General features: G+C 30.2%; 1 protein-coding gene across 2 annotated transcripts; it reads right to left on the bottom strand.

Moving 5' to 3' along the window:
* Positions 1-1,943: 1,943 nt before the first annotated feature.
* On the bottom strand, positions 1,944-6,121 carry LOC111316200 (cyclin-D3-3-like). 2 transcript variants are annotated; one of them, XM_089753767.1, is made up of 5 exons: positions 5,072-6,121; positions 4,750-4,951; positions 4,472-4,602; positions 4,050-4,296; positions 1,944-2,395 (listed from the first exon to the last, which is right to left on the bottom strand). In XM_089753767.1, exons 1-5 carry the CDS (start codon positions 5,564-5,566, stop codon positions 2,367-2,369), a joined length of 1,104 nt encoding a protein of 367 aa, XP_089609893.1. In that variant the 5' UTR covers positions 5,567-6,121; the 3' UTR covers positions 1,944-2,366. The 2 variants fall into 2 exon arrangements, with proteins under 2 accessions (XP_089609893.1, XP_022773943.1); XM_022918208.2 differs by lacking the exon at positions 1,944-2,395 and having other exon boundaries at positions 3,921-4,296; positions 5,072-6,117.
* Positions 6,122-14,055: the final 7,934 nt, after the last annotated feature.

Consider the following 14,055-nt stretch of genomic DNA (forward strand, 5'->3'; position numbering starts at 1 on the left):
GTGGTCTCTTATGATCAAGTTAAGAGTCTTGGTTTGATGTGGTCCATCAGATCATGGTCTTAGGTTAAGCTTGTACAAAACATTTCCATTTTAATCATCAGCCTCCATTTTTCTCTACGTATTTCTTACTATATATTATACTCTTTCTGCTGTTTAAGCTATGAGTTGCACAATGGAAAGTAACTTGGGTACATTCTGCGAGAGAGATGTCCATATAGTTGAATTTAATCACTACTGTAAATTTTCTGTCACTTTAATTTAATCAACTTAGGCGTAGAGAATATTTACACTGGATTCATTGAGCTGATGGGAAGAATACTCCTTTAGTGTCACGTCAGATCTTTTTTCACATGATGAAAACTTTCTTCAATTTTCTGGCATACGGAGCTTTAAGCACTGTTTGGTTGGCTGCCAACTTGAAAGAGACACTGAATTCAGTACTTTCAAGCTATATCAAATGAAAGTCATGAACCCAGCAGTGCAAATTACACCGGTTATGGTGTTTTCTCTGCATTAGGTGGATGTGGGGGAAGTCTTGTTTCATGTTTACAAGACTCTTGCTCCGAATTTTAAGGCTTTGTAAAGCCTGGAAGTCATAGTGCCATCAATTTCTGTGTTTTTTGCCGGTAGGTACGATCACAGTGACAGAATTTATGAATGTAAAAAAATACCAAGTCTACACTGTCACTTCTGAGCCAAACATGTTGCAAACTTTTATATTCAACAAGGCTTGGAACATAATTTAAAAAAAAAAAAAAAAGCAAAAACTATGATGTCCGTAGGATAATGAACTGCTTCCTTGATGAATATATAACAAGATATTAGTTGCAGAGAAATTCCTAGTTAGTGTTCAAACAACTGGCTGCAACATAGATAGGAATAAAATTTTCAAAGCAAGGATCGGATTGATTAGAAACTAAAGATGTCCATCACATAAAGCAAAATGTCTGTAAATGGTCAAATTATTGTAGCCACAGCAATAACTCATAAATTGATACCAAACTACATAGAAATCTATGTGTTGTCTTGAAATTATAGCTATGGTTGTACATTTTGTCTGTTTTCTTTTAAGAAAATTCAGTGATATGAGCTGCCACATTTATAAAGCAGTAATAGGCATCTACTTCTTTGGACCAATGTATTAAAATCAAGCACTATTAGACTGTTTTTCAGCTAAGTTTGAATGGTGAATCTATCCAAGCAGGTGACCTCATTTGTTCCTGGGCAAAGTCCTTGTTTTAGCAGAGAGGAGGGCTTGCTGTACTGTGATGAGACCTCTCTCGCAGTTTTTCTTTTTCTTTTTCTTTTTCGTAGTTTGTACAATAAAAATCCTGGACAATTATAAATGAAAGGGAGACCCTCTGGCAATCCTCAAAAGGCGCTGCCATTTCTACCTATGAAAACAAATACGTAATCAACCAAATGATTGTTGTTTCCCTAGCACTTGGTAAGCTGGAAAGATTAATTTGAACAGGTTTTTATTGACTTTTAACTTCTTTCCTTTTGCTTTGTTTAACTACTGGAAGATTGGCATGATGGGAACTAATAATCTAAAATCTCTTTCCTAGAAATTTCAACTCAACATTCTAAATTTTCTATTCTCAGATTCAACACCTAGAAGAAACAATGGAGTACTAAGCTTTTTTTTTTTTTTGACAATCTCCCCCTAAAATGATTTAACGACAAGCTTTCCTAGCTGTTTTCAACCACTTCTCGGACTCTGGTCTTTCACATGCGTACTAGTTGCTCCACTGCTTTGTCATTTCCTTCTTTAACCTTTTGTGGATCCAGTCTTCCCCTCCTTCCCTCCCTTTTCTTTTGTTCCTTTTCCTCCACACCATTATTGTCAAACCAAGCAAGGACACCATAGTTACCATAAAGGATAAACAAATAGCTTTTACTTTATTTGTTTTCGTTTTCTTTCTATTATGTACATGATAAATCCCATTACCCTGACCAAAACAATATTTCATTTTTAAAAAAGACCTTGAAATCAAGTCAACAACAAGAACTAATCAACTAACCGTATGACATATAAACCCACTTCACAATATAGTAGTTGGATGATGTTATAAGTTAATAAATCATAAATGTGCTTGGGCGAATCCAGGATTTTTTTTTCAAAATGTTCACTTATAATATATAAAAGATTTCCAAGAGAAAATTTTTCTTCAAATTTTCTTATTTTCAATATTTGGGGGCTGTCCATCAACATCTTACCTCAGAGAGTACATCTGCCCCTGGAAACCTGGTGAGATGGATCAAATTTGACAAACAGATGCTTGGAATTTTTCTTGTCGGCTTCTCAGCTTAATGGGGGATGATCTTTTATAAGGAAGAAGCTAATCATTTTAACTCATTGCTCCTTAAAGTTGGAAGTACCCGTGATCTTTGCCTGTGAACATAACCATGATGTGATTCATTCATGAGATGTTACATCATCAATGCTCCCAAATCCAGAGAGTACCATGAGGATCAAAATTGCAGACCCTTCCATCAGTTATTTCCTACAACATTTTCTGATGGTAATGTTCATGCATATCAAAATGAAACCAGAAAACAGTTCATTCTTCCTAACTTATCTATTTGATGTTTGCCAAAAGTTTCTTTATGCATGCGATATGACAACACTCACAAAACATGGGAAATCATCATAATGAACTACATCCAAATGCAGTTAGAATATGATTCAGCTCACAGAAATTTTTTAGGATTAGTGTGATAACATAATCATTGCCTAAAACAATTGTGTATCACAAGGACAATCATGAATAACATGATTTTAGCATTGCTGCCATCTGGAACATTAGAACAGATTTACTAAAATCATTGGTGCATTCAAAGTTCTCTTGTGATTATAATTTCTATGCATAGAACTTTTACATACAATTCTGTATTGAGCTAGCTTTCTTCAGTATTAGATAGTTGCAAATCCAAGAACATACCACCATAAACTTCAGAATGACAAAGTAAGAAAAATATTCAAATGAAAAAGTCCCACGACATGGAAACAAGGAAAAAGCAAAGTCACAATAGATAACAAGACCGGAAGACAGCTATTGTGTTTTGCCAATAAAAGATATCAAACAGCGTTAAGAACAAAGATGGTTATAAAATTAAAATGTTAAATCTTTCGCAAAGCATAACTTATCATAATGCCATATTTAAGGTTAATTAGGGTCCAACTTTCACACATAAAAGATTCCTTACAAGATCATGGTCACACCAATAAATATCAATGCATATGAGTACAATCATATTATAAGTTCAGCACAAAAGAAAATTGCTTATTACTTTGAAAACTAGTACAATTTCTGCCATAAAGTAAGTATTATTTTAGGTAGAGAGGAAAGTGATTCCTGAGAAGGTAGGAAAACTGCCTGCTAGTGGGAATTTGGTTGTTATTCTCTAGGGACTTTTGCTTTTCTGTTTGACCTTGTTGAAAGAACTCTCTGATTTTTAATATTAAAGCTATGGGGATCCAGAATCCCAATTGATTATTTTTCTCTCTCCTCTATCTTGTTTTTATAAAACAGTAAACAAGTTCAAACATTCATCTACCCCCAAAGAAGCACAAAAGTCAACAATTGATCGTTCAAGACAATTTGACTTCTGTTGCCTACCTTGATCTTAATTCTAATTCCACCTAAATTCTAAAATAAGTGACCAAAAATAATATAGATGTACGCAGATACAGAGGATATTCTGGATATAAAAATTCGTTCACAACCATACAATACAAGGATCAGAAACATAGCACAGTGAGGCACTCATGTCAAGTTGCCAATCTCAGGAAAAAGCCATCCATCTTCTCATTGGCAAACTCCCAACTTACCTCCACAGTCGAATCAAAGAGGAATTTGGCAAATATCAATCCACTTCTGATCCATGTTAGCAAATTTGGCGATAAAGGCAACAAGTAGTTATGAAACACATATTAATTGCACATTAAGAACAAATAGAGGAATTTTATAATAACATGTTCAATAGACTAGTTATTAGTACAAGGAAAGATTAATGAGGGCTGCTAAGCACATCCACAAACATACGATTTAGTGAAGGTAGCCGCATTTGCTGTTCCTGCGCTCTACTCCTTTTGAACGGTGGATGTGGTGATGATGAGACCGAAGTTGTCACACCCCATGAATCATCTGAGCTATCACAGCTAGAAGATGCATCAAAGACACCATAAGGGCTACTTGATATTGATCTATGCTTGCGTTTGTGCCCTAGGTTTCCTTTACAATGGCTCTCCAATAACTCTAAGATGAGCTTGTAGCACGCATTTACTTTATCCTGTTGAAACAAAACCATAATTAATTAATGGACAACCAAGTTCCAATATAGCCTATGAAAAACAACAGGCAAGAGAATATCAAAACAGAGCACCCCAAGTATTCCAATATAGTCTATGAAAAACAACAGGCAAGAGAATTTCAAAACAGAGCACCCCAAGTAATTGTGGACAAACCTCACATGTCTTGAGTACTTCAATAAGCTGCTTCCGATATTCAAAATAATGGCACGGTTCAACCTCTTTGATAACATGCAGCACTGTTGCAGCAGCTAAGATAGAAGGAATATAAAGCATGAACCTCGAATCTGGATCAAAATTGAATTGGAAATCTAAGATTAGAACTCAAGAGGAATGGTTAAAATGCACATTTCCTTCTTTATACAAGAAGTCTGAAAAGAAAAAGATTAGCTGTTTGATTAGCAATGAAAACAAAACCTGTTTTGACTACTTACCAGCAATGAGAAAGAGAAGCAAACGCTCACACCTTTGAAGGAACTCCCAATGCAAATGAGTCCTCAATCCAAGCCTCCTTGTAATGTGATAAAAGAAGGAAATTGGAGTTACAGGATTCATCCTCCATTGCAGAGTTGACAACACCAAAAGCTCCATTCTCTGTATGGTCTTTGAATCAAACACATACTTTGATTCCTCCACCTAAAGAAAGGAAAAAATCACAAAAATCCATCTTTAATAACTCAATAACAAGTTCAGAAACACAAATTTTATGAACCAACGAAATTGGAATACAATCTTGCTTGCATTAGACACACATACTTGGAGGTCTAAAAGAAGTGGCACTTGGGTTTCCTCAACCTTGGCAGCCAAAGACAAACAAGCCACAGCAGCTAATTGCCCCATCCATGGCTTGTCCTTCTGAAACTTTAAGCTTGAAATGAACCTATCAAAGTAATTCACAGCAAGAACTATGGTCAAAGCATTGAATCCATAATGCGCCTTAACCTGGAAAATCCACTCCAAAGCATCTTTACGAGCCAAAACTAAAGACTCATCTGAGTAAACATCAATGTAACCAAGATGGGTTTCTTTCTCTTTAGATATTAAAGAGAGTAACTCATCACCTTCCCAGAACATGTCATGTTCAATAAAAAATAAAGGTAAAAATGTCTCATTTTTCACTGTTTCACCACAAATTTCACTTCCATTTTCTTCGAAACTATACTCTCCTAAATCTTCTTCTTCACAATACAGCCCATCAAGAATCAAAGGTGGGCTTTGAATCTGTCGAGTCTCCTCTTCTTGCAGAGCCATAGCTTTCAAAGAAGAAGGAAATGAATTCTCCTTTCATTATAATACCATAAAAAACACAGCAAATCCCAATCTCATTTTTCACTCTTTCATCAATTTCCCCAACACTCTCGTCTCTGGGTATATTACTCTGTGAGTAAGTGGAAGACGAAAAAAATAGAAAGATAATGAGAGACAAATGGATCTTTACTGAACTAATTCCTCGAGTTTTTCCATGAAATTTAAAATCTATTTATGAAAAAGAAGTTTAAAAATAAGAAAAAGAAAAAGGAAAGTTTCTCTGCATGCAGCTGACTGAGTTAAAGCTTTATATAAAGACAAAAAAAGGAAAGGAAACCCCCCCTGAATCTGATACGTATTCGATTTGAGCCGATACGTATCGGGACTTTCTATTACAGCACCTACGAAAGCGTATCATCATTTTGCCAATTCTGTGACTTTGCTCCAATACCACTTTGACAGCAACGCTCGTGAGATCAACACCCCTAAACATCCGGTAGATTCCGACGGAAAGTTAATGAAGGTGAGGGCGACGCGCTGATTAGGGGTGCCTTTTTTAAGTTACGGGGGGTAGAAAAGAGTTGACCGTTCAAAACGGGGATTTGTCAATTGTCATGTCGGGAGTTGAAAAATGAAAGCATTTAAGAGGTCATGTTGATACGTCACTCGTGGTATCAACGTCTGTATGTGGTTGGGACACGTGGACCACTTAAAATTGTGGTTTTAGTCAACCAGAATTTCTTGGTAGGAGTTAGATTAGTAATAAAAATTAAATTAAGATAACTTTAAATATAAAAAATCATGACAGTTGTTTTTATTTTCAAACAAACAATAACAGTTTTTATTTATTTAAAATTATTTTTTGGGTTTTGTTTTTGTTATTTCTTACATGTTTTTATGACTGTTTTTATAATATTTATATTATAATTGATATTTTATTTGAAAAATATATGATGGTTGAAAATAAATTTTCTTACAAAATACGAAAGTAAATCAATGTATTTTGAATTTTAAATTCGTATTCAAATCAAATAACATTTTCTCATATTATAAATCTCGTTGTTATATAAAAAAAATTGGAGAAATTGGAACCCAATTTTCTGAATAAAAAAATTTACAGAAATTATTTAATAATTTTTAACAATGATAGACTAAGTTGAAAAAAATCTAAAAAATATATATTAATTATTATATTATATTTATTTTGTACAGACAATAATGAAATATGGATGAACTAGTTGAATATTACTTTTTCTTTTAAAAAAATATTGTTGTTTAAAGGTATAAAAAGAATTACAAATATTGAAATTTAAATTTAAATATATTATTTTTTAAAATAATTATTTAAAATTAATTGAAATAAATTTTATATTAAAATATTATTTAAATTATAATTATTTTATTTAATTTTAATAAATAATAAATTTTCATTTATAATTTTCATCAAAAGTAGAGTATAGTAATTGCAGTCATGTTAATGTAAAGAAGTGGGAACCATAAGCTATAAAGTAATAAAAACTGCAAATGAGGGTTTGGTGAGAGAGTTTGTTAGGCAATAAAGGAAAAAAAAGAGTCAAATTATACAAACCCAAAAACGTACTTATAACTTTTTATTCTCAACAAATAAAGATGGGTGTGAAAAAAAAAATGGTGTTTATTTGGTTGATTCGGTTAATTTTTAATTGAATTATTTAAAATTAAATTATGTTATTTTATTTTTGTTAATCGAATCAAAATTTTTAATTTTAAAATTTAATCAATGAAAATTAATTCTGTAGGTTTGATTAATTTTTTTAATTAATTGAATAATAAAATACATTAAGTTAAATTATATTTAAAATTTTTATTTTCTTATATGTGAAATAAATTAAATAAAATCAACCAACAAAAATATTCCAACACTAAAATATTAAGTTAAAAACTCTAATAATTTAAAATGAAATTGACAATTTCATATATTTTTAGTTTTATATATATTTTACAATATTTCAATTAAAATTTTGATTAATTTCATTAATTTGATAGTCGAATTTAATTAACCAAAAATTAAAATTTTTCTAAAATCATTTTCAACAATCAATCATAATTAATTCGATAATTGATCAATTAACTGAATCAAATCAATTTAATTAAAATCAAATTATAAACATTTCTAATAAAAAACACCAAATCAATGAAAAACCAAACATGTATGTATGAATGTTTTTATTGTGAAAATTTCTCTACCTTGACTGGCAATTCAATTATGAGTTATCAACATCGAAATAATGTTCATCATTGTGCTTTGCTCTACAATCGTTAACATCATTATTGTCATTATCAACAACAATTTTCAAATCTTTGAGATTTTGCATGTAAATGGGTGTCGAAAACAGTTGTAGTTAGTTTCATCCAAAGTAGGAAACGTACTTGTAATTATTAGTTACCTTGCCAGCCAGCCTGCTTCAATATATCTTCATTTAGGTTGGTAATGAAATGAAAGCTTGAATTAATTGTACTCGGTTTTGGTTTAGTTTGGTGTGGAAGCTCACTTGTCACTTACTCGTTATCATGGTTTAGGTTTTGATACATGTTTTCATGCAGAAGCTGAGTTTTTAGAAGTTGGGTTTTGAACTAGTGTTTGAGATAGCTAGCATTTAGGAGAATTGCCTCGATTGCATGCATACCCAAAATCTAGAATTTTCATATGTTTTATAAAAAAATTATAATAATAGATCATAAATACAACAAAATTCATTTATATTTTACGATGTTTAGAGCTCAACCAATTTATATTTCATTATTTTAATTCTTAAATATATCATATTTTGATTTTCACAAATTTGGTCGGCAAAAGCAAACAATTAAACAAAAAGGGAGAAAAAAAATGATTTCGGGTTCTCTTCAAATTGTGCTGCCATAACATTAATAGTATATATATATTTGAAACCATCATCAATGAAATTGTCTATGAACCTACAATCAGCTACTCCTTCCCTCCCTACTTATCTGTGAGTAATAAAGATCATTTGAAACTTCAACTATACCATCTTCAATGAAATTTTCTGTGAACCTACAATCAGCTACTCCTTCCCTCCATACTTATCTAAAGATCATTTGAAACTTCAATTATACCATCTAAATTAAAAGACACTAATAAATTAGTCAGTATAATTACGTCCTATTGGCTAACTTTTTACTTAGTCCTAATTTGAAAATGGATAAATTTTTTTTTTACACAAATAAAGTTGTAGTATAAGAATAGAGGAATGGATTTAATCATATCGAATGTTACCCACCTCTTAAAGATAATTTTACGAAACGAATTAAATTAAATATTGAGTTTGATAAAATTTAATTTTTCATGCATTTTTTTATATTTAAAGTTGTAAGGATTTAAACCCTGATTACAAAAAATAAAAATCTAGTATTTTACTAACAAACTACATGGATGTTAACATTCTTCATGCGGTTTTAATAATTACTTTCTTTATACCAAAGGTATAATGTTTACCAATATTTTTCATTAGCATCATTTAATACATGTAATTTGTCTATAAGATTCAGTTAATGATATTTTCCTATATATATAATACAAGATTCACTATTCATAGGCATTCTCATTCGTTAAAATGGGTGGTTTAGCAATTAAAGAGGGTATGGAGAGGAGGCGAAGGTACTTGGTACAAAATCGTTGTCAGTAAGGTGAAATTTGTTCCTTCACTGACTATGATCAATCTCTCAAGGCAAGAAAGAAGAAACATATTAAATGCTATTGACTTTTCATGCAAAAAGCCCAGACAATATGTTTTTCATCTGTTTGATATAATTTTAACACACACATTGCCCCCAACTTTGCATAATCAAACTCTTTTAAACCCTAAACCCCATTCTTAGTAAAAGCTCTCATTGAAACAAAACCAGCCAAAAAGGCAAAAATGTTCTGATATTGTCATTAAATTTTATGCTGAGCTCCCTTGAATCTTGGCAGTGTCTTCAGTTTTTAAATTCTTTCTCCATTGTTTCCGATGTCCTTAATGTTATTGCAGGAGAAAAAAAAAGGTTTCTCCTCCACTGTTTCTTTCTTTTTACTCTTTGCATTGTGTTGCAGAATAAAGGACTGAGTTTTGCAGCCCACGGATAAAACTAAATGGTTTATATTTCCTTCATGTAGGTTACCTTATCTAGGAGAACTATTTCTTTTTTTTTTTTTCAGCCTATGGTCTTCTTCTCTTTTCTTTTATTCAATTTAATTTCCCTTTTCTCTTTGGTTTTGGGTTTTGACTTGAGCCTTGAGGTCCCAATAAAGTGGGATACTTGATGGAGGTGGGTGCAAAAGAGCAGTGTTGTCCAGCCAAAATCCAACTGTGAAACTTAAAAACAGATCAAAGTTTTTTCCTATATGTCTCCCACTTTGCTATTTTTAAATTGTAAATGATTAGATTTAAAAACTTCAAATCAGTCGAATGTATAAATTAACTGAGTTAAGTCTTCGATTTTTTTGGTTTTTTTTTTTCATTTCTTTTTCAAGTATTAGAATCATATCTTGCCTTTTTTTTTTACCCTAATCTTGAATTCCTAACAACTAACACCATAAAAAATTTATAAAAGCTGTTGCATCATTAAGGGTGGAAGTCAATTACTCTTTTTTTCCTCTCTCACATCCCCCAAGTTGCCCACACCACCAAACGGATTTTTTCTTTTCTCTCTTCCTGTGTTTTTGTTGATAAGGACATGTCAATAAAACCAAGTTCTAATTGCTTGCTATGGCTTTAGATGCATAATTGGTCATTATTATGCTGTTCGGGCATTATATGATCAGTAATTTGTACTTAAGGCTTTTTTTTGATAGAATAAACCTCCTATAATATATAAGATTTCAACATATCAATATATTCTTATAAACCATAAATTTAGTAAATGATAATACCAATTAATTGTTTGGAAATTAACATCCATATTTGATTAATTAAGTTGTAGTAGCACAAATAATTTTATAGAGAAAAAAAAGGTAGTAATTTATTTTTAACAAAGTGTTCCAATGAATTCGATAAGGTCTATCTTGTTGTCAATAGATCGTAGTTAATGAAACTAAAAAAATATGAATTTTATTAATGAGTACTTAATTTAAAACTTTAAGATTAATAATAAATAACGTTTAAGAAAAGAATTTATATTTAATACGTTGTCAGTGTATAAATTTTATATACTGTTAGTGAATTAAATGATATCATTTCATTAATGAATAAATATTAACCCTTAAAATAAATATATAAAAATTTAATATTTAAAAAAAAAAACTTACTCATTAATGAGAAAACATAATCTGATTTACTTTATTAATGATGTAATATCATTTGATTCACTGATAATATATAAAATTTCTACACTGACAGTGCATTAAAATATAAACCCTTAATATTAACCACTTCAATAAGCAAGAAACAAAGTAGACATATCAAACAAATATATATATATATATATATATATATAGTGGGTGTAACAACCATTACTTTGTGTTTTTAAACAAAACCAATTAATGAAAATTTTAATTTTATGAGAAAATTTCTAACAACCCATGAAACCTAACTGTATTAAATCAAAAAGCCTAGGGAAAAAATACTTTATTTCCATTCCAAATGTACGTTTGAAACTGAAACTAGTTGGAAAAAAGCCACAACTGGCTTTCTCAACTAATTAGTTGAAGCTACTTATTATGAAACAGCAAAAGAAAAAAAAAGATGAAGAAGAACCTCATTGATTTGGCCATGTGTATTTCCAGCCTTATCGAATAATTAATGAACACTTTTAAAAGAAAAATCAACAATCTCTTAATTCCTTGGGCTAAACTGGGTTCTAGAACGAAATATATCTGATGATGGCAAAGATATGACAGGTAAAATTGCCATTATTTGGCTTGCAATCATGGTCGATTGTTTTGTCACATTCTCAGCTTGCATGTGGATGACTAGCTCTTGGTTGGGTTTTCTTTTCTTCTTTGGATAGTGCCCACGTTGAGAAATCAACAAATACAAATGTCATGAGGATTGGTTTGCTTTTACTGCCATCCACTCGAGCAACAACATAAATTTGAACCCATTAAAACATATACCAATCATGAATCACACCACACCCATGGCTATTTAGCTTTGACTAAAACGTTAAAAAGGAAAGGTATATATATAATTCTTCAAACTTGATGATGACTTCAAAATTCAAATCCCATTTTGACTATCCAACTCAGAATGTTTTTAGCTAAAACACTTAAAAAAAAACATTTTTTAAGGATGGAAAGTGATAAGTAGCATTTCAAATTTCACCCTATACATCCTTTTTTCGAATTGGTTCAAGTAAATTTATTTATACTGAATCTAACGAATTTTTAAAAATATTATTTTTCACAATCTCTCAACAAATTTGAATTTGAAACAATTAAGAAAGAAAAAACAAACTCTCTTACCATTTGAGCCAGCATCAATTGATATATATATATATATATATATATATATCATTACCAAAGAGGTAATGAATCGTTTTGGGATCAATGCTTATAATGATGGCATTTTTTGTCCAAACACTTTGGTTGGTGCATGCATTGATATTGCATAAGCATCATCATTAAAGCATTGAATTGCAAAAGGAATGCTCCGATATTTTGTGGGTGTTCAATTTGTCATTTGTTGATAGAAGTGTGTTAGTTAATGGTGAAGAGCTGATTATTCATTCTCCCAAAAGCTTAACCCTTAACTAACTTGAAGTAAATTTTTTTTTGAATTTGTTTCTAACAAAATATCATTTTACAGATGATTTTGAGCTACACAATGGAAGATATAGCCTTATTTTATCCAGTCAATCTCCCGCTTTTGTTCTTAGATTCAATTTGAGAAGTAAAAATTAATGCCTTAGGTTCTCAGTTGTCAGGGAAATCTAAAACCTCAACTGATAATAAATGAATCAACTGATAATAAATGAATCGTATAGATATTACAAATACTTTGCGTATTTTGAAATCTTGAGTCTTTTATATTCATTTTTATACATTAGTCATACACGTAGCTATAAATTAAAAAGTCCTCCCATTTTTTTTTTATCTATTAGTTACACCATTATTATCTTTTTAGTAATTGAATTAGATCAAGTAATAGCTTATTGAAGATTTTCATACACAAATTTCTTGTGAAGATTTCAATCCTATGGGCTACAAAAAAAGCTATGGAGAACATGTTAACATTATTTTTTAAATCCTATGGGCCACTAAAGGGCTATAGGCTCAGCCTAATTTTAATTGTAATTTACTGCAATAGTCCAATAGATTGGGTTACCAAATCTCTTTTTGATTGGGCTCAAGAAAGAATTGATATGATACTTGTAGTATAAAAGGAAAAAATGAAGAAAAAACTCTTATAAAGCATTTCAGTATTTCACCAATGTAATACCCACAAATGTAACACTAAAACTCTAATTTTGTTTACTAGATCTTGACTTTTTTTTTCCTCAAAAAATGACTTCTTGGGTTATTTTTATTTTACTTGATGATTTACTTTTCTAATATATCTTAATTATTTTATATTATTCTTTAACAACCCATATTTTATACACATATGATTCAGATAAAATAATTATTTTGTTTTAAATTAATGATTTATAAGATTTTTAAATTGATTCATATAATTATTTATAAAAAATAATATTTAATAAATATAAGATTTGAATATCAATATTTATAATTTTTTTTAAGATTCTCAAGTTACAATATTTTGTTTAAGAAAAAGATGATAAAATAAAAAACCTTATTCTCTTGTTATGTTATTGTTGGTTTGTTTGACACTTCACAATTGTGATATTGAATTGGAAAGTTGAAAATGTTGAACCAAAGTGCCACCAGGGGGGTCCAAAGGAATTCGCATTTAACGTGCTTTATGACGTTCAGATCAACCACTGGGCAGTTGCAACGTGTGAGGGCAAGGACATTGACTTGGCCAACGTTGGAACTTACGACTTTTGCCGGTACGGTTGAGATTTGAATCCAGCCAACCTTATTGTCTAACGTATTGGACCACCAGTTCAACTGTTGAACCGCATTATTTGACCGTTGATTTATTTTTTATTTTTATTTCTAGAAAATTACAAATTATTTTCATAGAAGGTTAATGTTGAATGAACAATTTTGAATGTGTAAATGCAAAATATGATAAAACAAAGCATTTTGTTAATGAGTATTTAGATATTTTTTAAACTCATCATATTAAATAATATTTTTATCAATATGGTTAATTAATTATAAATTATTATATTAAATAAAATTATTATTATCTTAACAAGACTTTAAAAACCAAAATTAGTTAGAAAATTAGTTTTTTCTCACTTTATAAACAAAAATCAGTTAGAAATGAAAGGTAATTACTTTTTAAATTCGAAATTTAATTTAATTAATTAATATAATTATTTTTAAAATAATATTTTATATAAAAAGTATAGAATTTAAAATTTAACATATGTAATTTTTTTATTTT

The sequence above is a fragment of the Durio zibethinus genome, chromosome 24 (genome assembly GCF_047325235.1).
Source record: "Durio zibethinus cultivar Kanyao isolate XHJ-2024 chromosome 24, ASM4732523v1, whole genome shotgun sequence".
Classification (NCBI taxonomy): Eukaryota; Viridiplantae; Streptophyta; class Magnoliopsida; order Malvales; family Malvaceae; genus Durio; species Durio zibethinus.

Bases quoted from the DNA above. Each gene is read 5' to 3' on its own strand.
- LOC111316200 (XM_022918208.2), bottom strand. From the start codon at position 5,566: ATGGCTCTGCAAGAAGAGGAGACTCGACAGATTCAAAGCCCACCTTTG. The intron at 4,952-5,071 runs GTATGTGTGTCT...TCCTTTCTTTAG, and splicing joins CACTTCTTTTAGACCTCCAA to GTGGAGGAATCAAAGTATGT. The intron at 4,603-4,749 runs GTAAGTAGTCAA...ATTTTGATCCAG, and splicing joins GCTTCTCTTTCTCATTGCTG to ATTCGAGGTTCATGCTTTAT.